Here is a 27,742-nt window from a genome sequence, read left to right on the forward strand (position 1 = left end):
GTTTTACTAAATGACACTGCAACACGTAAGTAGCCATTTGGGACATAAAGGATGTGACTGTGTATAAGGATCAATTCTAGACAGCTTTAGAGACATGAACATTTAAATAAAATGAAACCATAAAAATACCAGAAGAAATCATAAAAACACAGAGAAGAAAAAACCCACAAAATAAAAAATCTAAAAGTAATAAAATAAAATAGATTATTCCAGATGAGAACAGATGTTTTTTTTTTCTAGCACTGAACTTCATAAATCAATTTTTGTAGGTAAAATACATATAAACATATAAAAGGCAAGGTGGTTAATATCTCTAACATTCCAAAGGCTCCCCAATATCAAGGAAAAGACAAACAAGTTTCACATAGGGAAACATGAAAAGAGATTTCAGATAAGAGAAAAGTCTATGTAAATTTGAAGAAAAGGTCATTTAAGCCAAAGCACAAGCAATTTTTTTTTTAAAAATTGTATTAATACATTAGTTTGTACAATTGTAAAATCTGCCAAAATCCAAATTTGACAAGTTGGGTGTAGCTGCTGGCAACTCAAGTAAACAGGTACTTGGCTGCATCGCCCAGGGGTTTACAAAATGGGAGTAACTCGTCCAAAGGGCAGAGTTAGCTGGAAGAGACTCAGCCTGCTGACTTTTAGATTCTCTCCCAAATTAATGCTGAATAAAAGATGCAAAAGGTTTTTCAATGTGGCTTTATTTTTAACACTTGAAGAGAAGCAAAATTAATGTTTAAATTATAGGAATAAAGTCTGCTATGCCTACACAGGAGAATACTGTGCAACCATATGAAATCCTACACATTATTGTGATAAATGTAGATACATAAAAATACATTTCACAGGTGGCATCTTTACAAGAAAGGGGAATACCCAAGTAAGTGAATCTATTTTTTTTTTTGTTTTTCTTGAAAGCAAAAACAGAAATCACAGGAAACATTAATGAAAACCTTATAGAAATGTTCACCTAAAAAGAAGCAGAGGGAAGAAGATGGAGGAAGAATTTTGGAAGAAAGATGTCTCTGAATATATATATATATATCGATGCAGTGTTTAAGTGCTGAAAACATGGTTTTCAGAGTATTAATTTACATATAAAATTAAATCAAATTGAAAGCCATCCCTAAAAATTATAAATACAAGGCAATGTTACTAGTTATATATATATATTATGTTAATAAAATAATTATACTTATTTAATAACAGTGATTTGAATAATAATAAAGTATATTTTTAAAGTTTATTCTGATGGGAAATAGAACTACAAGGAATTAAACTTCTTTCTGTTGTCTATTTGAGTGTAGAGGTGTTAGCAGTGGTGATGATGTTTTATACAGCATGTGGTTACATATGGTAACATCTGATCACTCACTGTAGGAGTCTCTGCTTTGAGCATATCAGAAAATTCATTTAGGAAAAATTCATCAAGGAAAAAATGGATTAATTCACAAAACAAGTTTTCTGGAGAGTCCAAGATGGCTGAATAGGAGACAGACTTTTCACAAGGGGAAAACACCAGAAGAAAAATGGAGGAAGTGCATTCCCGGGGTAGAGCTGCAGTGCAGTGTGCAGTAGAAATTCTACAGAAGGAAGAGGGATGCCGTGGAGCGCTGTGATAGGCATGGACGTGCAGCAAAGGATGGAGAAACCACACAAGACCTCCGCAGCTGAGCACTGGGGAAGATGCCAGCTGTGGAGAGAGAGGCAAGAGCACACTGTGGCAGCCGTGCTACTGACGACGTGGCCCGAGGGAGACCTTTGTGGCCCACACTGGCCGTGGGTCTAGCCTGGAGCCCTAGCAGGGGCAGGGTGCCTGCCTAACTCAGCAAAAGAAAAGCATGTCTCTTTCTCCCATTCCCAGACAAGGGCGCACATCCACCAGCAGGGAGACGGCACCATTCTGACACAAGTTGAAGCGCAATGACTCTTGTGCGTAAGTGCTATCAGGGGACTTTATAAGAGAAAAAATATGCATTCTCCACTGACCTGGAGTCTCGCAGAGAAGGCTGACAGGGGTCTGGGCACCTATGTGGGCTCTGAGGTGCCCTGATCCTCTCAAAATATCATGGCCTTTAGGCTCAAACTGCAAGGTAGAACACCCACAGGTAACTTCTCTGCTCCGTGGATGAGACAGGCTAGCAGGGCAGAGGGGATTCCCCACACCCCGAAACCATGGGGGCCTGTGCACTGTGACTGTGCGAACTCTGTGACTGCATGAGAGGGCACAGGGTGTAGCTGGGCCTCTGAGGAATCACTGGGTCTGACTTCAGAGGCTCAGAGCTCCCTGACTGCCTGGGGGCGTCATTGCAGAGGGATCCATTCTCACACTGAGGACTGCACAGACTCTGCAGCTCAGGCACCAGTGCAGGTGAGGGCTGTACTCACCCTGGTTTAATCCTGGGCATTCATCACCTTGAAGGAGAAGAGGTGAGGGTGTGACTGTGACAACAGAGGTGATCGCAACCTCCCCCTGTTGACAATAGAGGAGATCCACTCCTGGCCCAACTCGGGTGTCACCCAGGATAGCTGCCCAACCCTGAGCACTGACTAGTGCTTCCTGGCTACAACAAGGACATGCCTCTGGGTATTCACTGAAAGAGCAGACATTCCACTAAGCCACAGAGGCATAATTCAAAGATAAAATCCATAAGAGAAGAAAGCCAACAAGTATTTCCACAAATACCTAAAAAATGCAGAAATTCAAGAAATAAGATTAAAGAAGACAACATGACTTCTTGAAAGGAACAAAACAATTCCTTGTTAGCTTGTGAAGATGGAGAGATTGACGGAGCGCCTGAAGAGAAATTCAGAAGAATAATCACAGGAATACTCAGGAACAATGAGAAGCAAATTCATGAGTTAAAGAAATCCATACATGACTGGAGGAAAAATCTTCCCATGAGATTGATATTTTAAAGAGAAATCAAACAGAAATATTAGAAATGAAAGGAAGAACTCAATACGTCAGATAGAGGAAAGCCTTAACAGACTTGGTAAGGCAGAAGAAAGAATATTCGAGGTAGAAGCAAATCTTAGGAAATAATTCAGACAACCCCCCAAAAGAACAAATTAGAAAACTTAAAGCAATGCTTGAGATGTATGGGATACCATCAAGATATGAGTCATAAGAGTTCTTGAACGTGTGGGAAGAGAGAATGGCTTAGAAAGCCTCTTCAGGGAGGGGTTAGGGAATACTGTGACAGGCGAAGGATAAATAGCAAAAACAAAATTCTCAGGGGAGAACTGGAGAAAAACCACACTGGAATTCCTACAAGAGGAAGAGGAATACATGCACCTGTACGGAAACTGCTGGTGTGCAGCATGCACATGGACACAACACACAACTGCAGCAGCCAAGGGCCAGAGTCGGCAGCAGCTTGGAGATGGAGAGGAGATCAGACTGCAGCAATCTGCAGTGACACAGCAGGAGGGAGAGTGTGGCACGAGTCTGTACTGGACCCCTCGGGGCTAGGAGTTACCAGCAGTTACCCACGGACCCAGCAGAAGTAAAATGGGCATGCTTTCTTACACACACCTGGAGACAACACTGCCCACTGCCCAGCAGAGAAAGGGCAGCAACTATTTTAGGTTTGGGCAGCAGCCCCCTTGTGCCTTTGTGTGTGCACAGCAACCGGCTGAGACAGGGCAACATCTTCTCAGCGGTACTGGAGTCACTGTCAGGGAAAGGGCAACATGCAGCAGGTGGCTACAAGTGTGATACAGAGATTCTAGTGGAGGGAGAAATCTGCCGTCCCCACTGACTTTGAGCCTGCCTGTGAGGACAGACAGGTGGATGGGTTCCCACATAGGACTGTGAGGTGCCTTCAGACTCCCAACAAACCACTGGCTCCAGGGATCAAGACGCCTAGGCGAGCTTCTTCAGGAACATTTGCCTCTCTTTTGACTGGACAGGCTGGCATGGCAGGGCAGGACCTCTGCGCCCAGCAACTCTGGGATCCTTGTGTGCTCAGACTGTGGGGACTGATTGGTTACACGAGAAAGTGCAGGGTGTAGCTGGATCTCTGGGCAATCACTAAATATGGCTCCACAGGCCCAGAACCCCTTGGCTATTTAGGGTGGGAAACTGCTGTAGTAGCCAAGCTCAGAGTAAAGACTGTGCAGATCACTTGTGTGGTTGATATGATGGCACGGTTGAGTGTTGAACATACTGAGGGGCTTGAACCTAGGCATTGCTCAGCTTGGAGGAGAGAAGGTGAGGGGGTGATAACACCAACAGAGATGACCATTACCCACTTCTGTTAACAAGAGGAGATCTACAGTGTCCAATTTGGGTGTTAACCTGGATACTCGCCCCACCATGGAACACTGACCAGAACTCCCCAGCCACATTCAACACACACTTCTTTATATTCACTGAAAGTGCAGACATTCCACTAAGCCACAGCAGCATAGCTCAAAGATAAAGGACATAAAGAGAAAAAAATTAACTCCAAAAATGCCTAAAAATAAATGCAGAAATTCAAGAATAAAGAAGACACCATGACCACCCCCACAAAGGAACACAACAAATTTTCAATATTACAATGTGAAGATAAAGAGATTGAGGAAATGCCAGAAAAAATTCAAAATATTAATCATAAGATTACTCAAAAGCAATCAGAAGCAAATCCACAAACTAAAGAAAATCATATATGACATGAATAAAAATTTCTCCCAAGAAATTGAGATTTCAAAAAGAAATCAAAATGAAATATTAGAAATGAAAAATTCAATAGATCAAATGAAAAACATGCAGTGGAAAACCTGAACAATGGACTTGCTGAGGCAGAAGAAAGAAGATTTGAGCTAGAAGATATACCTTTGGATATCTTTCAGTCAAGAAAAAAATGAAGAAATTAGAAAACTTAATAGGAGTGTTGCAGATTTATGGGATAGTATCAGATGACCCAACATACAGGTCTTACCAGTTTCTGAAGTTGCAGAGAAAGTAAATTTATGAGTGAAGGTGAAATGAAGACCTTCCATAAAACAGAAATTGAAATAATTTGTCATCACTCATCCAGCTTTACAAAAGATGCTTAAGATTGTGCTATACACAGAAACACAGAAAGATAGCCTTCATTATGAAAAAAACATGAAGGCAGAAAATCCCCCAATTAAAGTACTAAAGAAATCAAAATTTAAAAATAGGAGAATTTATGGAAAAAAGGCAGGGCCAAGTCATTACTTATCAAGAGTCACTTTGAATGTAAATGGCAACAACTCTCCAGTTAAATGAAACAGACTATCTGAATGGATTAAAAGACAAGACCCATCTATTTGCTGCTAACTAGGGACATACGTCACCATCAAAGATACATGCAGACTGAAAGTGAAAGGATGAAAAAAGATATTCCATGCTAGTGGAAAGTAAAAAAGGATACACGTTTCCATCTTAATATCCAACAACACAGAGTGTAACACAAAAATTGTTAAAAGAGATGAAGAAGGGTACTTTGTAATACTAAGGGATAAATTCAACAGAAAGATATGACTATAATAAATGTATATGTACCCAATTATAGATGCGTGGCTAATTAAAACAAATGTTAATAGATCTAAAAGGAGAGAAACACTCCAATACAACAGTAACAGGGTACTTCAACACCCAATATTCATCAATGGATAGATCAACTAGACAGAAAAAAATCAACAAAGAAATACAGATTTAATCGACACTACAGACCAAATGGACCTAACTTATATCTACAAAACTTTCACCCCATAGTTGCATATCACAGATTGTTCTCCTCAAGACATGGAACTTTCTCTAGGATATCCCATAAGCTAAGCCATAAATAAAGTCTCAGATAAAAAAAAAAATTGAAATCATACCATGCACCTTAACTGATCACAATGGAATAAGTCTGGAAATCAACAACTCAAGAATATATAGATCATATGCAAACACATGGAGACTGAACAACCTACTCCTGAATGAAGAGCGGATCATAGAAGAAATCAAAAGAGAAATAAAAAAAACTTCTGGAAAAGAAGGAGACAATACATCATATCAAAACTTATGGGATAGGCCAGCGCCGCGGCTCAATAGGCTAATCCTTTGCCTTGCGGCGCCAGCACACCGGGTTCTAGTCCCGGTTGGGGTGCCGGATTCTGTCCCAGTTGCCCCTCTTCCAGGCCAGCTCTCTGCTGTGGCCAGGGAGTGCAGTGGAGGATGGCCCAAGTACTTGGGTCCTGCACCCCATGGGAGACCAGGAGAAGCACCTGGCTCCTGCCATCGGATCAGCGCAGTGCGCCAGCCACCGTGCGCCGGCCACAGTGGCCATTGGAGGGTGAACCAACGGCAAAGGAAGACCTTTCTCTCTGTCTCTCTCTCTCACTGTCCACTCTGCCTGTCAAAAAAAAAAAAAAAAAAAAAAAAAAACTTATGGGATAGAGCAAAATCCGTGTTAAGAGGGAAGTTTGTAGCAACTAATACGTACAAGAATGTAAAATGTAAACCAAAACTAGTAGGTAGAAAGAAATAATTAAAACTAGAGAAGAAATAAACAAAATTGAAACAAAAGAAATTTGAAGATCAGTGAAATGAAGAGTTTTTTCTTTCTTTGGAAAAAAAAAAGAAAATTGTTACATTATTGGCCCAACTAATCAAAAGAGAGTAAAACCCAAAAGTAATAAAATCAGAGGTTATAAAGGAAATGAAGGAACAGGTAATACAGGAATACAAAGAATCATGATGGATTACTACAAAGAGCTGTATGCCAATGAATTCAGAAATGTAAAATAAATGGATAGTTACTGTAAACATACAATCTACCAAAATTGAGTCATAAAGACACAGAAAACCTAAACAGACTAATAACCAAGATGGAAACTTAATCAATAATAAAGACCCTCGCAGCACAGAAAGTCCCAGGAGTGGATGGCTTCACTGCTGAATTCTACTAGTCATTTCAAGAAAAACTAATTCTAATTTTTCTCAAGCTATTCAAAACAATTCATAGTGAGGGAATCCTCTCAAACTCCTTCTATGAAATCAGAATCACTCTATTTCCTAAATCAGAGAAAGATAGAACTGATAAGAACTATAGACCAATATCGTTGATGAACATAGGTGCAAAATTTCTCAGGGTATAAAGCTGTGGCGTAGTAGCTAAAGCCACCACCTGCAGTGCCAGCAACCCATATGGGTGCTGGTTCTAGTCCTGGCTGCTCAACTTCTGATCCAGCTCTCTGCTATGATCTGGGAAAGCAGAAGATGGCCCAAGTCCTTGGGCTCCTGCACATGCATGGGAAACCCAGAAGAATCTCTTGGCTCCTGGCTTTGGATTGGCTCAGCTTGGCAATTGTGGCCATCTGGAAAGTGAACCAGCAGATGGAAGACTTCCCTCTCTCTCTCTCTGCCTCTGCCTCTCTGTAACTCTTTCAAATAAACAAATAAAATCTTTAAAATCTTCAAAAAACTACTAGCTAACTGAACCCAAGAACACATCAGAAATATCATTCATAAGGACCAAGTGTGATTTATCTTTGGTATGCAGGGATTGTTCTACATTCACAAATCAATAAATGGCATACATCACACTCACAACCTGAAGGACAAAAACACATGGTTATCTCAATAGATGCAGAAAAAGCATTTGATAAAATACAACATCTTTCATGATGGCAAATTTAAGCAAATTGGGTATAGAAGGAACATCCCTCAACACAATCAAGGCAATTTATGACAAACAAATGTCCAACATCCTATTGAATGGGGAAAAGCTGAAAGTATTCCCCCTAAGATCCAGAACCAGACAAGGATGCCCACTCTCACAAATTCTATTTAATATAGTCCTAGAAGTTTTAGCCAGATTCATTAGACCAGACAAAGAAATCAAAATGATAAAAATTGGAAAGGAGAAAGTCAAACTATCCCTATTTACAGATGACATGCTTCTATATATATAGGATCCAAAAAACTCCACTGAGAGAGTACTGGACCTCAAAAAAGACTTTGGTAAAGGGGCAGGATATAAAATCAACACAGAAAAATCCATAACTTTCATATAAACAGAAAATTCCATAGGTGAGAACTTTTAACATCAGTCCAATTCACAAAGCTACAAAAAGAATTAAATATCTTGGATAAATCTAACTAAGGTTGACAAAGATCTCTACGATGATAATTACAAAACATTAAAAAGAAATAGGAGACATTAAAAAATGGGAAACTCTTTCATGTTCATGGATTGGAAGTACCAATAATCATCAAAATGCCCATACTACCAAAAGCAGTTTACAGATTCAAAGTGATCCCAATTAAAAAACTAGAAAAATTATGCTAAAAAGCATATAGAAACATAAGAGTACTTGAATAGCTAAAACAATCTCATACAACAAAAACAAAACCAGAGGCATGACTATACCTTATTTGAAGACATACCATAGGGCAGTTATATTCAAAGTAGCCTGGTACTGGCGCAAAAACAGATGGATAGACCAATGGAACAGAATAGAAACTCCAGAAATCATTCCACATATCAACCAACTTATCTTTAACAAAGGAGCTAAAATCAATGCCTGGAGCAATGACAATCTCTTCAAAAAACTGTGCTGAGAAAACTGCAAAAGTCTGAAATGAGATTTACCTTCCTCCTTACACGAATCCATTCGTATATATATCAAATGTATCAAAAAATGTATCAAAGACATAAACCCACTAGCCAATGCCATCAACTTATTAGAGAGCATTGGGGAAAAATTACCAGACATTAGCATAGGCAGAGTTATTTGAAAAGACCCCAGAAGCACAGGAAATCAAAGACAATATTGACAAATGGGATAACATCAAACTGAGAAGCTTCAGCATGGCAGAAGAAGCACTCAGCAAAGTGAAGAGGCAACGGACAGATTAGGAGAAAATATCTGCAACCTAGGCAAATGATAAAGGGTTAACATCCAGAATCTCTAAAGAGCTGGAGAAATTCACATCAACAAAACAAATATTCCAGTTAAGAAATGGGCAAAGGACATAAACAGGCATTTTTCTAGAGAAGAAATCCACATGGCAGACACTTAAAAGAATCCTCAGGATCACTAGCCATCAGGGAAATGCAAATCAAAACCACAATGAGGTTTCACTCCAGTTAGAATGATTCTAATGCAGAAATCAACAAACAATAAATGTTGGTGATAAAAAGGGGAAAAAGGTACCCTAATCCACTGTTGATGGGAATGAAAACTGGTGCAACCACTGTGGAACAGAGTATGGAGATATCTCAGAAATCTTAATATAGACCTACCATATGATCCAGTCATCCCGATTCTGAGAATTTACCTAAGCCAAAAGAAATCAGCATATGAAAGCTATTTGTACCCCCATGTTCACTGAAGCACAATTCACAATAGTTAAGATACAGAATCAACCCAGTTGACCTTGAATTTGCTGACTGTATAAATACACACACACACACACACACATGCACACACACATATACTATGGAGTACTATTCAGCTATGAAAAAATGAAATCCTGTCATTTCCAACAAAGTGAATGCAACTGTAAACCATTATACTTAGAGAAATAATCCAATCCCAAAAGACAGATACCACAGTTAGTACCATTACTGATACAGTCCCTATAACATAATGTATTGGAGTGAAATGAACATTTTGAAATTTGATGATTGTTTATAGCCCTGGTCTCTTCTGCTGAGCAACAGTTACTTTTTCTTCATACTATTTGTTGAATTATTTTACTTAGTGTAGAGTTATATTTATTATCATTAGGTAAACTGAAAATAGCTCTTTGTAAAAATTAAGCATGCAAATGTAAGAGTTCAAAATACAAAAACAATCCAAAGCAAATAGTAGGAATATTTACAGAAAAACTACAGGGCTATGTTGTTACCTATCAGTAGTAACCTTGAGTGTAAATGGCCTAAAATCTCCAATTAATATAAACAAAGAGGCTTAAAGGATTAAAAAACATGAACCATATATTTGCTGCCTACAAGAAACACACCATACCAACAAAGATACAGGCAGAACAAAAGTAAAAAGATGGAAAAGTATATTCCATGCTAATGGAAAACAATAATGATCAGGTGTAGCCATCCTAATATCAGAGATAATAGCTTGACATAAAAATTGTTAAGAGATAGAGAGGGACATTCTGTAATGATTAACATATCAATTCAACAGGACAATGTGATTATAATAAATGTATATGCATCCAATACCAGAATGTCTGGCAATTTAAAACATGTGTTAATAGATCTAAAGGGAGAAATAGACTACAATACAATAGTAATGGGTGACTTCAACACCCTATGTTCATCAATGGACAGATTAACTGGACAGAAAATCACCAAAGAAACAACAGAGCTCATATACACCATGGGCCAGATGGACCTAACTGACAGCTACAAAACATTTTATCCCACAGATGAAGAATACACATTCTTTTAATAAATGCATGAAACTCTCTCTAGGATAGACCATATTCTAGGCTATAAAGCAAATCTCAGTGAATTCAAAAAAATTAAAATCTCACTATGCATATTTTCTGATCATAACAGATTGAAGCAGGAAATAACAACTTAAGAATCTCTCAAAAATTTGTAAACATATGGACGCTGAACCACACACTCTTGAATATACAGTAGGTCATAGAAGAAATCACAAGAGAAATCAAAAAAAATTCTGGAAACTAATGAACAAGACAATGCAACATACCAAAATTCACTGGATACAGCAAATGCAGTATTAATAGGGATGCTTATGTAGCAATTGATTCCTACATCAAGAAATTGGAAAGGCATCAAATAAATGAGTTATCAATGCATATCAAGGACAAAGCAAAACAAAAAAACCAAATCCAAAATATGGAGAAGATAAATAATTAAAATTAGGGAAGAAATAAATAAAAATTGAACCAAACAAGCAAACAATAAAGAATTCAAATAATCATTTAAAGGAGGAGCTGGTTTTTTTGAAAAAATAAATAAATAAAATGATACACCATTGGCCCAAGTAACCAAAAAAAAAATGACCCATATGGAATCAAGAGATGAAAAAGAAGATGTAACAACGGATGCCAGAGAAATAAAATGAATCATCAGGAATTACTGCAAACAACTATATGCCAATAAATTGGAAAATGCAAAAGAAATGGATAGGCTCATGGACATATACAATCTAGCAAAATTGAGTCATGAAGACAGAAAACCTAAACAGACCAATAACTAAGATGAAAATTGAAGCAGTAATAAAGACCCATCGACAAAGAAAAGCCCAAGAGTTGATAGCTTCACTGCTGAATTCTACCAGACTTTTAAAGAAGATCTGATTCTAATGCTTTTCAATCTATCCAAAACAACTGAAAGCAATGGCGTAATCTCAAACTCCTTCAGTGAGGCCAGAATCACCTTAAGTCCAAAACTTAACAAAGATACAACAAAGAAAGAGAACCATAGACCAATATCCCTGATGGACTTGGTACAAAAATTCTCAACAAAATACAAACTGATCAAAACCAAGAACACATCGAAATAATAATTCATGCAGACCAAGTGGGTTTAATACCTGGAATGTGCAGTTGGTTCACCATATACAAATACTTAAATGTGACACATAACATTAAAAAGTGAAGAATAAAATCCAATGTTTATATCAATAGATGAAGAGAAAACATTTGATAAAATATCACATCCATTCATAAAATCCTTAAGCAAACTGGGTATAGATGGAACATGGCTCAAAAACAATCAAGACAGTTTAAGAAAAGTCACAGCCAGCCCCATATTAAATGGGGAAAAGTTGTAAGTATTTTGAGTAAGATCTAGAACAAGACAAGAATGTCCACTTTCTTTTTTTTGACGAATTATTTGTTTTTTTGAAAGTCAGAGTTACATAGAGAGAGGAGAGGCAAAGAGAGAGAGAACCACTGGTTCACTCCCCAATTTGCTGCAATGGCCAGATCTGTGCCGATTTGAAGCCAGGAGCCAGGAAATTCTTCCAGGTCTCCCACGTGGGTGCAGGACCCACGGACTTAAGCCACCTTCCATTGTTTTCCCAGGCCACAGAAGAGAGCTGGATCGGAAGTGGAGCAGCTAGGACTCAAACCAGCGCCCATATGGGATGCTGGCACTGCAGGCGGCATTTTTACCTGCTATGCCACAGTGCCGGCTGCAAGGATGCCCACTTTCACCAATGCTTGTCACTACTGCCCTGGAAATTTTAGCCAGATCCGTCAGGGTAGAAAATAAATCAAAAGGATACAAACTGAAAAGGAAGAAATCAAATTCTCCATATTTGATGATGATATGATTCTAGATATAGAACAACTTAACAAATCCAATAAGCGAGTATTGTAGCTCATAAAAGAGTTTGGTAAAGTGGCTGGATATAAATTTAACACACAAAATTAAATAGCATTTGCATATACAGACAACACCCTGGCTGAGAAAGATCTTGTAAGATCAGTCCCCATTCACAATAGGTACAAAAAATTGAAATAACTTTGTAAAAATTTAACCTAGATGGTGGAGTTCTCTACAATGAAAATTATAAAATATTAGAGAAAAAAATAAAGAAAGAAACAAAAATGGAAAACTTTTCCATGTTCATCTATTGTAAAAATCAGTATAATAAAAATGCCCATATTATAGAAAGTATTTAAAGATGCAGTGGGTACACAATCAAAATACCATTGACATTCTTCTCAGAATAGAAAAAGTGATGCCAAAATTCATATGGACACACAAGAGACACTGACTATCAAAGCAATCTTAAACAATATAAACAAAGCCAGAAACCACAATACCTGATTTTAATACACACTACTGGGCAGTTATAACCCAAACAGCCTGTTACTGGCACAAAAATAGGCATATAGACTAATGGAACAGAATAGAAACTCCAGAAATCAGTCCACACATCTTCAACCAACTAACCCTTGACTAAGGAGCTAAAATCAACCCCTGAATAAAGGAAAATCTTTTCAACAAAGGATATTGGAAAAATCGGATGAAGAAATACGAAACATGATGTCTACCTTACACCTTATACAAAAATCAACTCAAAATAGATTTAAATCTACAACCTGATACCATCAAATTACTTTAGAGTAGAACATTGGGAAAATAAGACATTGGCATAGGCCAAGACTACTTGGAAAAGACCCCAGAAGCAAAGATAATAGGAATGCTCATGCTAAGAAGGTTCTGCACTGCAAAGAAACAATCAACAAAGTGAAGAGGCAACCAACTGAAAGGGAGAAAATATTGCAAACTGTGCAATTGATAAAGGATGAATATTTAGAGATCTATAAAGAGCTCAAGAAACTCAACAACAGCAAAACAAACAATCCAGTTAAGAAATGAGCAAAGGACTTGCACAGGCATTTTTCAAAAGAGGAAACTCATATGACCAACAGATACATTTAAAAAATTCTCGGCCGGCGCCGCGGCTCACTAGGCTAATCCTCCGCCTAGCGGCGCCGGCACACCGGGTTCTAGTCCCGGTCGGGGCGCCGGATTCTGTCCCGGTTGCCCCTCTTCCAGGCCAGCCCTCTGCTGTGGCCAGGGAGTGCAGTGGAGGATGGCCCAGGTGCTTGGGCCCTGCACCCCATGGGAGACCAGGAAAAGCACCTGGCTCCTGGCTCCTGCCATCGGATCAGCGCGGTGCGCCGGCCGCAGCGCGCCGACCGCGGCGGCCATTGGAGGGTGAACCAACGGCAAAGGAAGACCTTTCTCTCTGTTTCTCTCTCTCACTGTCCACTCTGCCTGTCAAAAAAAAAAAAAAAAAAAAAAAATCTCAGGATCACTAGCAATTAGAGAAATGAAAATAAAAGCCACAGTGAGGTTTCACCTCACCTCTCTTAGAAAGGCACAGATACAACAATCAGCAAAAAAAAAATGCTGGCAAGGATGTGGGGGAAAAGGTACCTTCACCCACTGTTGCTGGGAATGTAAACTACTGTAGCCATTGTGGAAGACAGCATGAAGATACCTGAAAGCTTTAAATAAATCTACTATATGAACCAGCAATCCCATTCCTGTGATTTTACTCAAAGGAAATGAAATCAGCATATGAAAGTGTTGTCTGTGCCCTTATGTTCACTGCAGCTCAATTCACAATAGCTAAGATAATGGAATCAACCCAGATGTCCATCGACTGATCACAAACACACACACACACACACACACACACACTCACACACACAAATCAGTCATAAAAAAGAACAAAATCCAACAAAATGAAAGTAATTGGAAACCATTATGCTCAGTGAAGTAGGTCAGCCCTAAAAAGAAATACGATATGCTTCCCCAGATATGTGGTAACTAGTAGAGTACCAAAACATGTAATGTATAGGACTGAAATTTACATTTTGAGATTTGATAATTGTTTACAGTCCTTGTCTCTACTGTTGATGGACAGTGCTTTTCTTCTTCTATTTGTTAAACTGTTTACTGAGAGTAGGATTATTGGTATGAGCATGAAGTATACTGAAATCAGATCAGTGTAAAAATTAAGGGAAAGAATAAGACAGGAGGAGAAGAGAATGTTGGAACATGGGTGGGAGTGAGTTAGGATGAAATTTCACTATGCTTTTAAACCTGTATATATGAAATACATGAAATTTGTTCACCTTAAAAATAAAAAAAAAAAACACAAAAGATTCAACCGTTTTAGGGTGGCTCTGCAGTACAAGGAGTTAAGCTGGCTTCTTGCAATGTCTTCATCCCATATCAAAGCACCAGTTAGAGACCAGCTGCTCCCATTCAGAGCCATCATCCTGCTAATGCACCTGGGAAGACGGCCCACGTACTTAAGGCCCTGCCACCCACATGGAAGGAAACCTGGAGGAAGTTCCTGGCTCCTGGCTTTGGCCTGGCCCAGACCTGGCTTTCTCACTTTAACTTTTTCCTATCTGTGTTTCAAATAAATAAGAAAATCTTTAAAAAGAAAAAAAAAAGCTTATCTTAAATAATTGGTAACCTGCTGGCTAAAATTATGATTAAAATTGAATTTTAGATGGTCCAGCATCTGCCAGATGATTCCATTTGGAAAATGCATCTCAAATTTTTGACAAGTTGTCCAAATACAGCTTTGTGCATTAACAATGTTTTCTACAGATACCTGTAGAAGATTACTCTTGGAATTATATAATACCATCTTTAATTAATTAATATATGAAAGTCAAAACACCGGTTCCATTGACTAACTGGACATTAGTTTTGCCACGTGACAGAAGGTCACTTAAGTACACTAATAGAGTCATTTTCACATATTTCCCTCTGAATAGTACGGAATTATCCCATTACTGCAGTTATTCAAACAGTAACTGAAAAACTAATGTCATTGAGCAGAAACGATGATTAAACCATTAAAAGAGATTCATCTACGGGTTTATGATGTTCTGGAAGACAGAGAAATGTAGAATTAGTCATGGTAGTTTAGATGGAAATGTTACAATTTGATAGTCAGATTTGAGTTCTTATGCTGGTTATGATTTAGTAATTGAATGATCCTGAATCATTTAACTTAAGATTCAGCTTCCCCTTTGTGACAGGCCTGCAGTAATACTTTCCTCAAAGCGTGGCTATAAGTATGAAGCAGATTTCTGTAAAGGATTTAGAATACAACTAGAATATAGCAGGATTCAGAAGTTGTTAACATTCACTGCAATTCTCTACAGCCACATAAAGCTATTCATCCCTTACCCAGACAGTTCTAGTAATTTGAGCTGCTTTGTCTTATTTGTAATGAAAAGAGACTGCCTTTCTACTTTGTTCACAAATTCATTAATGCTGTCCTACAATTCACATCCACGCCGAGAATAAACATCTCCCCAAACAGTGCTTTACATTCTGTATTCGTTTCTATGGTTTTGCTCTCCAGTGAAATATTCTACATCTGTAATTTCATTTTAATAGAATTCCAGTTAGTTGGTGGGCCAGAATTATAGTACAGCAGGTTAAGCCATTGCTTGGGACACCTATATGTAAGTGCCTTATCAGTGCCAGATTGAGTTCTGGCTGGTGCATTTCAATCCAACTTCCTCCTAAAACACTGGCAAGGTAGTGGATAATGATTCAAATTCCTGGTCTCATGACACCAACACGAAAGGCTCAGATGTAAACCTGGGTACTAACTTCAGGTTAGTTCAGAAATGGCTGTTGAAGATTTAGGGGCTTAACTCATGGATGGAAGATAGATTCTCTCTCTCTCTTTATCTCCCTTTCTCATTGCTTCTCTCTCCCTTTCTCCCTTACTGCTTCTACTTAAAGAACAAATAAAGATTTCAGACAACAGGGAAAATAAATTGACAAAGTACTGCTGTAAATCTAAACACATATTTTTACTAGGCCTCCTGTTCATTTATTTATTTTTTCATGTGACTGACTACAATGAAAGCATTCTGGAGGCAAGTGATAATAATGAGGGAAGAGAAGACACGGTTTGGAATGAAATGTATTTAAGGGCAGATCCTGATAGCACCCTATGTCTCTACTTGACAACATCTGGACTTGGGTTAGATCCCTGCAACCACATGGGAGACCTGGAAAAAGCTCCTAGCTCACGGCTTTGCCCCAGCCCAGCTCCAACCGCTGCAGCCATTTAGGGAGTAAACCAGTGGATGGAACACATCTCTCTGTCTCTCCCACCCCCTCTCTCTGTAACTCTTTCAAATAAATAAAGTTTAAAATTACCTTCTAGTAAACCAAGACATGCAGCATTCTTAGATAGCTGGTTATCATTTCCAATTGCCAGATAAAGAGAATTCATGATTTATTCATGTTTTTCTTATAGTGGAGCATTAATTCCTGTATGAAAGGACTTTCCCACAGATGTGAGAACCTTAAATCTACAGAACAGGTTATCATAACTGGTCTTTTGTGAACGCCTTGCTTTAAACCATACAAAAACAGATGATTATTGGATGTAAGATGGTCGGCTAGTGCTAAATTTTAACTTTTATATATGATATTTCAGCAATGTCATTCAACTTGAAGAATAAGCCTATTTTTTTCCTCCAAGAGATTTCGTTTTTTAAAAGATTTTTTTTTAATTTGCTTGAAAAGCAGAGTTACTACGGCGCCGCGGCTCAATAGGCTAATCCTCCGCCTTGCGGCACCGGCACACCGGGTTCCAGTCCCGGTTGGGGCGCCGGATTCTGTCCCGATTGCCCCTCTTCCAGGCCAGCTCTCTGCTGTGGCCCAGGAGTGTAGTGGAGGATGGCCCAAGTGCTTGGGCCCTGCACCCCATGGGAGACCAGGAGAAGCACCTGGCTCCTGGCTTTGGATAAGCGTGATGCGCTGGCCACGGCAGCCATTGGAGGGTGAACCAATGGCAAAAGGAAGACCTTTCTCTCTGTCTCTCCTGTCTCTCTATCTCACTGTCCACTCTGCCTGTCAAAAAAAAAAAAAAATAGAAAGAAAGAAAGAAAGAAAGAAAGAAAGAAAGAAAGAAAGAAAGAAAGAAAGAAAGAAAGAAAGAGAAAAGCAGTTACAGAGAGAGTGAGTGAGAGAGAAATGGACCTTCCATCTGCTGGTTCACTCCCTAAATGCTGCAGTGGCCATGGCTGGGCCAGATGGAAGCCAGGAGCTGCTTCTGGGTCTCCTAAGTGATTGCAGGTACCCAAGTACTTGAGACAGCTTCCACAGCTTTCCCAGGTGCAGCAGCAGGGAGCTGGATCTGAAAGGAAGCATTTGGGACTCAAGGAGGAACCAGTATGGGATGTCAGAATTGCAGGCGGCAGCTTTACGTGGTCTGCCTCATTGCCAGCACCAGAGGACTCTATAAAAAATGTGAATTACCAAACTTTGGTTCACATTTTTTGAAATTCTTATTCTCAGCCTTGAGAGGAATACTACATTCTCAATTTTTACTATAAAGTTCCCACAAGTATTCCATGACAAAAGTCCATCAGGATTCTATGCATCTGTTCACAATATTCAGATCTGCAATTCAAAATACTATCATTTAATCATCTAAAATATTTGTGTTTAAAAGTTATTTTTGCTCATTTTTAAACAGCTGTAACTCGTAAGCATGACATGGGTTCTAAAGGACAGTCACACATTTTGTAAAAAGGAAATTTGATTTTGAAAATGATTCAATATTCTGAGTCTGTTAGGACGTGAAAAGGATTAATGACTGGATATAAAAAGACGTGATTATTCCAGAGAGAATTCACGCAGCTGTATCTTGTACAACTACAACTCTGTGGTGGGCATTAAATGCATTAAATTGCAGGAAGGCTACTTAAGAGAAAGAGATAAAAAGGACAAAAAAAAAAAAAACGGAGTCACAATTTCAATGTTAAACCACGAGTGGCTGTTGGAATGGGGCACTTTTGACATGCTGTGGATATTGCAATTATGTGGTTTTCCTCTCCTGTTTTGATCATGAGGAACAAGAATTAAAGAACATCCAGTAAACTCATCCCATATGGATGCCAGTTTCAGTAGGGTTTCTCCATTTCAGATCCACCCCCCTGCTAATGCACCTGGGAAAGCAATGAAAGATTGTCCAAGTGTTTGGCCCCAACACCCAACATGCGAGACCCAGAATAAGCTCCTGGTTTTGGTTCAGCCTAGCTCTGGCTGTTGGTGGCCATTTAGGGAGTGAGCCAGTGGATGGAAGATCTCCCTTTCTGTCTCTCCGTCTTCCTCTTTGTAACTCTGTCTTTCAAATAAATAAGTAAATTTTAAAACAACAACAAACAAAAGAACAACATTAATACTATTTTCACACCACTTGGATTTTCTTAGTTTCCATTCTGATCTGATGGTTACTGAAGATGGAAATAATACTCTGAAAACAACAGAACAAAGCAAGTGGACAAGATCGAAAAGGATGGTGTGGTGTATTGGCTCCATCATCATGGATGCAAACATGCATGCATGGATTTACATACTACTAATGTTTCCTGAATCTGTTCTCTTTATTATGGTATTGGGAAGTAGAACGTTTTGCTCTATGGAATACAAGTGAGACAGATACAGACAGATACAGGGTACCCATGGCTGCCAAAGTGGAAAATCAGAACAACTATGACTACAGTCCTCTGAGATTGGCATCATTTTTTCTTGTTCCCTGCAACAAGGCCGACTCTGACGATATCACTATGAATGTCCGTTTTGCTTTAATGTCACTTTTACTTATATGGAAACAACGCCCAGCTGGGTGGAAATCCTTTCTATAGGAATCAACATGTCAAACCCAGTTTAAATTGTAAGTTTGGCTTTTGTAAGATTGTAAGTTTTGTTTAAGTTTCAAACTCAGTTTTAAGTTTGACTTTTGCTATAATTTTTGACATAAAAATACTGTCCCATTTTGGACAGGAGAGACCACATTATTACTTGTATTGAAGTCTTACAATATTTTGGCTTTTGTCCTTTTAAATAATATTTTGTTTAGTGATTTTACTCTGTTTTCAATACTTAACTGATCACCAACCTTCCACGTGTCCAAGGTACACCTGCCTGGTGACATCAGTCTACTAATTTACAAATATAGTGTTCTAGGGAAAAATCATGGTGTTCGAGAAACAAATAGGTATAAGAAAAAACATCTTAGTGAGGCATATTTCTGGCAAGAAATGGAACCAATCTATAAAAGCAGTTAAAAAAGAGACAGTTTGGCATAACACCAATTGGCATCCGGAGGTATTATGGGAAGAAAAGAGTTTACCTTTCACAGAATTGACAAAGAAAAAATAATATGCTTTGAACAATGTTGCAACAGAAAGCAAATCACCTTTTGATTACTAACAGATACCCTCAAGAAAAGACTGAAAAATTTCTAAGCACGGTTTTCTAGACACCATCATACTCCCAGGAACACAAGGACACCACTTGCAACACCTGGAAGTAATGATTCCCCAGGGGAGTTGGCAAAGAATCCATCCTGAGCAAAATACAATTATAATTTTGGCTGCTATAATTAAAGATTATAAACATTTTTGGTATGTAGTTATGTACTTCTGCTATTACTTTTATAAGAATAATTCTCAGAAGTAGTATTGCTAGAACATTTGGGTGCACTCTGAATTTCTACAGATGCTTTCAACAGTGCTGTTGAAACTTATTGTAAATATACATCACCTGGAGATCTTGTTAAAAATGTAAGTTCTGATTTATTCATCTGGGAGGAAATCAAAGATTCTGCTTTCTAACTAGCTCCAGCATGATATTAATGCTGTCAGTATGTGGGCCACACTCCAAGAATGAGGCTCTAAACCATAATAAAATTATCAGCAATGTAAATGCCTGTGTGTAATCAGTGATCCGAGTGGTCCCTCCTGGAAGGCCGAGGATCTGCACTGTCATAGGTGACTCACTATGTATCTGGCTGTAATGGACAACAGGTAACCCTGCTCCCTGTAATGCTAGCATCCCATTGGGGCGCGCTAGTTCATGTCCTGATTGTTCACTTCCCATCCAGCTCCCTGCTAATGACCTGAGAAATGCAGTGGAAGATGGTCCAAGTGTTTGGGCCCATGCACCCATGTGGGAGACCTGGATGAATCTCTTGGATCCTGGCTTCTGCCTACTCCAGTGCTGGCTGCTTTAGCCTTCTGGGGAGTGTAGCTGCTGCTGAAGATTCTCTCTCTCTCTCTCTTTCTCTCTCTCTCTCTTCTTTTCTCTCCCTCTCCCTGCAACCCTCTCAAGCAAATAAATAAATGTAAATAAATAAATAAATAAATAAATAAAATGGACAACTGATCTGCCTTATCAATGCATTATATAAAAGAACCAGAAATAATACCATCAAATATCTGATGCTTTACACCTGAATATTTATCTTATGTCTTGGTTGCCTGGAGCACTATTAATTTAGATCAGCAACATAGTAAATTTAATCTTATCTTCTAACATCAAAACATGATAGACATAGTCTCTGCAGTTAAACAAAGTATATGAAGAAATGCATACATTTAGTGAAATGATAACTAAAAGATACAGTCTCATAAGAATCTGTTTGGAAAATAATTTCAGGGAGAACTCACATCTAAAAATTGCATGTCTGCTAAACATTTAATTACAGCTTTAAAAACTGTATGTTCACAAACAGTGCCATTGCCTTTTTTTATTTCTCAGAATAAATATTACCCTTAAATGTTGCTTTAAAATAATAACTGTTTATATATTAAGATGTATTTATATTCATTTGAAATCCAGAGAGAGAGAGTTAGAAGGGGTGGGGGGCAGAGAAAGACATTCAGTCCACTGGTTAACACCCAAATACCTACAACAACCAGGGCTGGGCTAGTCTCAAGCGAGGAGCCAGGAGCTCAATGCAGGCCTCCCCATCCCCATGTAGGTGACAGGGTCTCACGCACATGAGCCATGACTTTCTGTTTCCAGGGCACATCAGCTGTGATTGGATTGGAAATCAAAGCTAGGATTGGAATCAGAATTCTGATACAAAATGCCAGCATCCCAAGCAGAAGCTCAAACCAGTGTTCCACACAACACCTGCCCTAAATCTTCGTATCTTGTTGTCGGCTCCTAGAATAAATGCTGGCCCAAATGTTTGGTTTTAAATAATCTCCATGAAGAAAAAGAACACTTCCCCCTGTACTGTTCTCCTCGGGAAGGTAGTTAGCCAAAACAGCCCTTTCTCCATATTTCTGACTCTGCCCACCAATTTACAGTAGATTCACAGAAATGCCTGACCAAAGAAAGGAGTTGGAAGAGGAGGCTGACCCTTCCTCTCCCGAGGACTGCTGCCAAGAACAGATGAACAGACCAGCCTGCGCCGACTGCCTTGCTCCGGAGAGAGGCTCCCGCTCTCAGACAGGGTACAGACGCCAGGATCTTGGGAGCTGAGGATGAAGCACACGTGAGACTGATATCTAGGATTACCCGTAGCATTTCTATGAAAGTATTAACGAATATTTGGGTTTCCTTAGTGGTTTGTCCCTTTCAGTTGATCCAGAGGTCAGATCTGGTGCTATCTGAGGAGGTCCTTCTGCCTCAAATGAAAGCTCAACCCAGCTAAAATCACTTTTTTTTAATCCTATGCACTATTTTTTTGTATTTCTATACTCAGTATACAGATACAGTTTTATTTCTACACTTTTTATATATTGTATTACAATAAAGCCTATTATAAAAACAGACCTGAAATATATTCCATAGCTAGAAATCAATATGTAACAAGTGCCATCTTTTTCAAGACTGATTCTTTAAAATGAGTATCTTACTTCAGATATTTAAACAGTGATGGAATTTAGATGACATTATACAAAACATAAGCAAGCAGAATTACAATATTGATAAATAGTCTGAAAAAGCTATAAAAAGAAATAAGTGAGGAAAATGATATGTATTGAAGAAGGCGCTTTCTAATTTATTTTCCCATAGGAAGATAATGCAATCACTAGCTTTATCTATCATAAAATATCCCATTAAAGGCTTCAAAAATGCTTTTCAAAGTTTTATATCTAAGTCAATAATATGATGTACTAAATAACTTTTTGAGAAAAAGCCATTTTTCATTTGTTTCTTTTTCATCACTTTGATTTTCATAGTATTTCACACTCAACTAAGTTTGATAAATATTTAAATTCAGGAGATGTAGGTACTTAGAAATCACCCACTTATAAAATAAATGGCGTTTTGTTTTAAAATCTTGCTTATATTTGTGGTGTACACAGTATGCAGGTATTATAGTAATTCTTGGCCTTAGCCAATCAAGAGGGCAGAGAAAGAGAGAGAAGTAGAGGAAGAGAGAGAGAAGTTAAATTTAAACACCAAATTTCTCAATTTAAAAAAAGTAATATGACTATAATTTCATGTTCAGTCACGTAAAATATATGACACTAAAGTTATAGGTTTATTGCAACAAAAGAGGGTTAGTGTAATTACAACAGACATAATTTAAAAATTGCCTGAAACTATTCCTGATATATATTTTAATTGCAGGTAACTTATATCCTTAAGATATTTAATAATTTAATACACTTCCACTAAATTAGTAGCAACACCCAACAGAGATTCCTCAAGGAAAAATATAGGTAACACTTAGAGAAGTAATATAATTTTAGTAGAAATACTATGAACACAAAATTCAAGGAATATTCAGAGATTAGAAAGCAAATGAGCTTGTTAATTCCACTCCACTCCTTAAGAAACTACTGGAACAGGACTTTTAGATAACTGAAGTAACATAATTTTCAGAGAGTATATTGCTATTACTGGAACAGGTGGCTGAAAAAAGTGATTAAAACCCAAAAGGTTTTGATATATGGTTTATAAATAACTAAAAACTTTGCAAAACAAAAACTATGATGAAAGACAAAATGTGGCAATCATAATACCACAACAATGCAATCACTAAATCAAAAGTCACTGTAATTTTATTCTATGGGGAAAAAAAAGCCATGGTGCAATTTGTACCTTCCAATCTCTCCTGCCCTTCCTCTTCCAGTCTCTTCTTTCTTGTTCTGAAATTTTCCTAGGTACTCTGCTCTGTTCTTACAATGGTAATAAGTCCTAACATATTCAGAAGTTGCAGAAATAATTTAATCCATTTTTTTCAGACTTTATTGCATGAAATATCAATATTACTAAGTCAAGAAGACACAGATTTCACAGAATCTGTTTTCAAAATTATTACACTATTTTACAATTTATAGGATGTGTATGCTTCCCTAATTATAATTATAAATGTATCACAGGTTTACATTATGCCATGCACTGAGCTTGGAACAATTTTTCCCTAAATTTATATTCCTCTATCCCATGGTTTGTCACATTTGTGTCACCCTCCTCGTTTTTACTAAAAAAAGCTAAAATTCAGAAAAGTTAAGTAAATGTTTTGAAGGTTTCAGAGGTAGTTAAGAGAAAGAAGAGAGATGAATCTAGATACAACACAAGGTCATGTGACCTCTTTATTTTATTATCTTATGATTTATTTGTGTAAGAAAGTAATGGAGAAATACCATCTAGTGAACCTATTTTTTGGGTCCAAATGGTCTATACTTTAATTGCTTAGGGTTACACGGCAGACTTACATTTCCAAAATACACACAGCAGTCTGCGCCTGTCCAGACCTGTCCACACCTGGCTCACCACCTTTTCTCGGTCCTGATGTCTCTATATTGGAATCTTTACTTGTAGAACTGACCCATCTGGGATCTCTAGATTTCCTTCATTCAGTACCCTTCCTCAGGGAGATCTGAATTATCCTCAGAAGACACTACTAAACTTTAAAATTTATCCAATAAACTACAATCCCAGTCTCCAAGCAAAGTTTAATTTCACTTATTTACTCATTTGCCAATGCTTGATGAGAACCTATGTAACCAAGTGCTTTTATCACCAGTGGAGTAAAGTTGTGACAGACGCAGTCAGTACCCCTGATTACAAACAACAACGAAAATAAACCAAAAAAGTGTGCAAGGGAAACAGAACATAAACCAGTAGGCAAATAAAACAATTTTACATGAGAAGAAGTCAATAAACAGCACTACGAAGAATGCAAATTCAGATCATGAAATGGTTGGGAATAAGGAGTTTCCTGGGCACTGTTGCTGGGATGGTCAGGAAAGACCCGGCTGAGGAAGCTACACTTGAACAGAAAATGTGAAGGTCATTGTGACCAAAACACAGTGTCAGGAGGAAAGGCACAGGGGGCCAGGAGGACAATTAGCATCAGACCACAAGTGTAGGCTTTTAGGGTCCACAACAAGGCATTCTGAGATCCAAATAAAACAGGGATGTGGGCTGACTCGAGCTTCAGAGGACGTGTGTGGAGGGTGGACCAGGGGAGTAGCACAGAGGAACGCATGGTGGTGTCTGGATCTAGAGATGTAGGAGGTGAGCACAGAGTTTGCAAGGCGTCCCTTCTGCAGTAATAAAATGACATGATTTGCTGATGGACAGGCGGGTAGGTAAGGAAAGCAAAGCCTCATTCTCCAAGGTGGGAACACCAGGAGCAAGCTTCTTCCCGGCCACTGTGCTGTGGGTGTGCGTGCACCTGCTGAGAAACTCATGAAGAGCAGGACTCCCAGTTTTCATGGCTTTCCTATGCAATCTATTCCGGCTCTCCATCAGACGAGAGAGCAGAACCCTATCTAAGAGGAAATCAGAGCCCAGTGTCTCTTGAAGTCACAGGCAAAATGAAATGGATACAATTTGAGGATATTTCTAAAGTTTAGGAAATTGTCAGTTTCTTTATTGTGTATTATGTCTCCCAACACCATCTAAGTATATTTGACATACAGAATTGCACATTTCCATAATCACAAATTTAAAGTATTAAATGATAGCTTTCTTTATTTTTCAGATTTCTAAGCTGAGAAAGAACTACAATTATTACTCTTTACTTTCAAAGAAGTCGTCATAATGGATATTCATTCATCTTTTTCATATCATACATCACAATCATAAATACTAAAAGAGCAGTAAACTGTAATTTCTGATATTTAGTATTTTCTCCAGTAAACCGTTCCTGCTCTCTGTACCCAGAATTGGTGACTCCCACCTGTGTTCACTTCATGCTCAATTTTTTAAACAAAATTTGCATATCACCTCACATTACAGAAGGTAATAACCAGGGCTATATTAAATGTATACTCTTAGGCTATACGCAAATTTTTAGCACAGACTAAGTGATGTTCATCTATCCAACTATTGTGAACACTGTGAAAGGCATTTAAAAGTCTCTCAATAAATGTGTTGGGAAAGGGAATGACAATGCTACAGTCACTCAAGTGGCAGCGACTCGGACTCACAGACACGCGTCACGTGTGATGCATGCAGTTCACGCACGAGCACACGCAGGCATACACATCGTCAAAGCGCCCTACCTCCCAGAGTGGCAGACAGCAGGAAATGCGTCCCATACTTCTTGATAAGGTTTTCTGTGACTTGCTGCAGGGTGGGCCGGCGTCCCAGGAGCCTGATGTTGCGGAAGAATTCAGGGGCGAGAGGCAGAGGGGAGCCCAGGAAATGTCTTCTCTCCACCGCCAGGTTATTTACTTTCCAACGGCCAAACTCCCTGGAAAGAAAATTCATTTTTATTCATAAAGGCATCATCTGAACATTTTCGTCAAAAAGTTCTCTTGTTCGTTCTCTCCATTAGAGTAACTGCTTTTGTCACCTTTATGCCATCTGCTACGAGTAGGAGAAGCAATCCTTGTACTTTATTTACCTGAAGTGAACACTCTTGAACCGAATCTTAGAGGGAATAGCTTACACTGACAAATTTTTCCCAAGGAAGGAAGGCTGTATCCATGCATACATAGTCATGCATAGAATAGGAATGTGGTTACTTGAAACAAAAAAGAAAAGAAAAATGAAGGTATTTTCTAAGAGAAAAGAGCAAGGGAATCAATTAATTTGTTTTCATCACTCTAAAGATACATTTATTCACTTTAGAGTAGAAATTATAGAGCTCAGATATCATGGACCTAAAGAATTAAAAACATGATCACAAGACAAACTGTCTTGGTTTTGTTTTGAGCTGTTTATTTTTAAAGAGTCACTATTTACAACATACTTTGAAACTCAAATCCAACTTGTTTAGAAATTTCTCAACATTATGACTTTACAAATGCATTTTGCCAGATTAGAGAAACATCAGATACAGCTATAAAAATGTATGAATTTTTAAAAAGAACTTACACATTAAGTTTAAGTTAACCAATAATGCTTTATAAAATAACTATCATAAATCGAATCACCAGATGTCAACAACTGAGATTTTTTTCCTGAGCAATGTTGGGATTAAAAGCCTTAAGTATTTTCCATATGTAAGAATTTAATTTTCTAGGATTGAAAAACTTGTATGAGCATTATTTTTTTATTAATTTATATTTTTAACTTTTATTTAATGAATATAAATTTCCAAAGTACAGCTTATGGATTACAATGGCTTCCCCCCCATAACTTCCCTCCCACCCGCAACCCTCCCCTTTCCCACTCCCTCTCCCCTTCCATTCACATCAAGATTCATTTTCAAATCTTGTATGAGCATTATTAACACAGTGTGCTGCTGAGCAAATGAAAGGCTGAGTAAATATACCACACATGGCGTACGGGTAAAGCTGCCAGTTAGGGTCCATGCCGATCCACTTCCAATCCAGCTCTCTGCTGTGGCCTGGGAAAGCAGTAGAAGATGGCCCAGGTGCTTGGGCCCCTGCATCCAAGTGAGAGACCAGAAGAAGCTCCTGGATCCTGGCTCTGGATCTCACAGCTTCGGTCGTTGTGGCCTTTTGGGGAGTGAACCAGCTGATAGAAGACATTTGCCTCTGTCTCTCCCTCTCACTATCTGTCACTCTACCTCTCAAATAAATATATTTTTTTTAATTTTTTATTTAGTAAATATAAATTTCCAAAGTACAGTTTATGGATTACAATGGCTTCCCCCCCATAATTTCCCTCCCACTCACACCCCTCCCATCTCCCACTCCCTCTCCCATTCCATTCACATCAAGATTCATTTTCAATTATCTTTATATACAGAAGATTGATTCAGTATATATTAAGTAAAGATTTCATCAGTGTGCACCCACACAGAAACACGAAGTGAAAAATACTGTTTCAGTACTAGTTATAGCATTACTTCACATTGGAAAACACATTAAGGACAGATCCCACATGAGAAGTAAGTACACAGTGACTCCTATTGTTGACTTAACAATTTGACACTCTTGTATATGGCGTCAGGAATCTCCCTAGGCTCTAGTCATGAGTTGCCAAGGCTATGGAAGCCTTTTGAGTTCGCTGACTTCCATCTTATTCCAACAGGGTCATAGTAAAAG

General features: G+C 38.4%; 1 protein-coding gene across 8 annotated transcripts in view; it reads right to left on the reverse strand.

The window, feature by feature from the left end:
• The window catches only part of BRINP3 (BMP/retinoic acid inducible neural specific 3), a 545,052-nt gene that overhangs the window by 262,647 nt on the left and 254,663 nt on the right, over nucleotides 1-27,742 (reverse strand). For 7 of the 8 annotated variants that reach the window (XM_008268734.4, XM_008268735.4, XM_051820406.2 and 4 more), the window contains one exon: nucleotides 25,787-25,977. The exons of the other annotated variant lie outside the window; for it this stretch is intronic. In XM_008268734.4, the coding sequence (XP_008266956.1) occupies nucleotides 25,787-25,977 (191 nt within the window). The remainder of the gene's footprint in view (nucleotides 1-25,786; nucleotides 25,978-27,742) is intronic. 8 annotated transcript variants of the gene reach the window in all.

The sequence above is a fragment of the Oryctolagus cuniculus genome, chromosome 13, assembly GCF_964237555.1.
Source record: "Oryctolagus cuniculus chromosome 13, mOryCun1.1, whole genome shotgun sequence".
NCBI lineage: Eukaryota > Metazoa > Chordata > Mammalia > Lagomorpha > Leporidae > Oryctolagus > Oryctolagus cuniculus.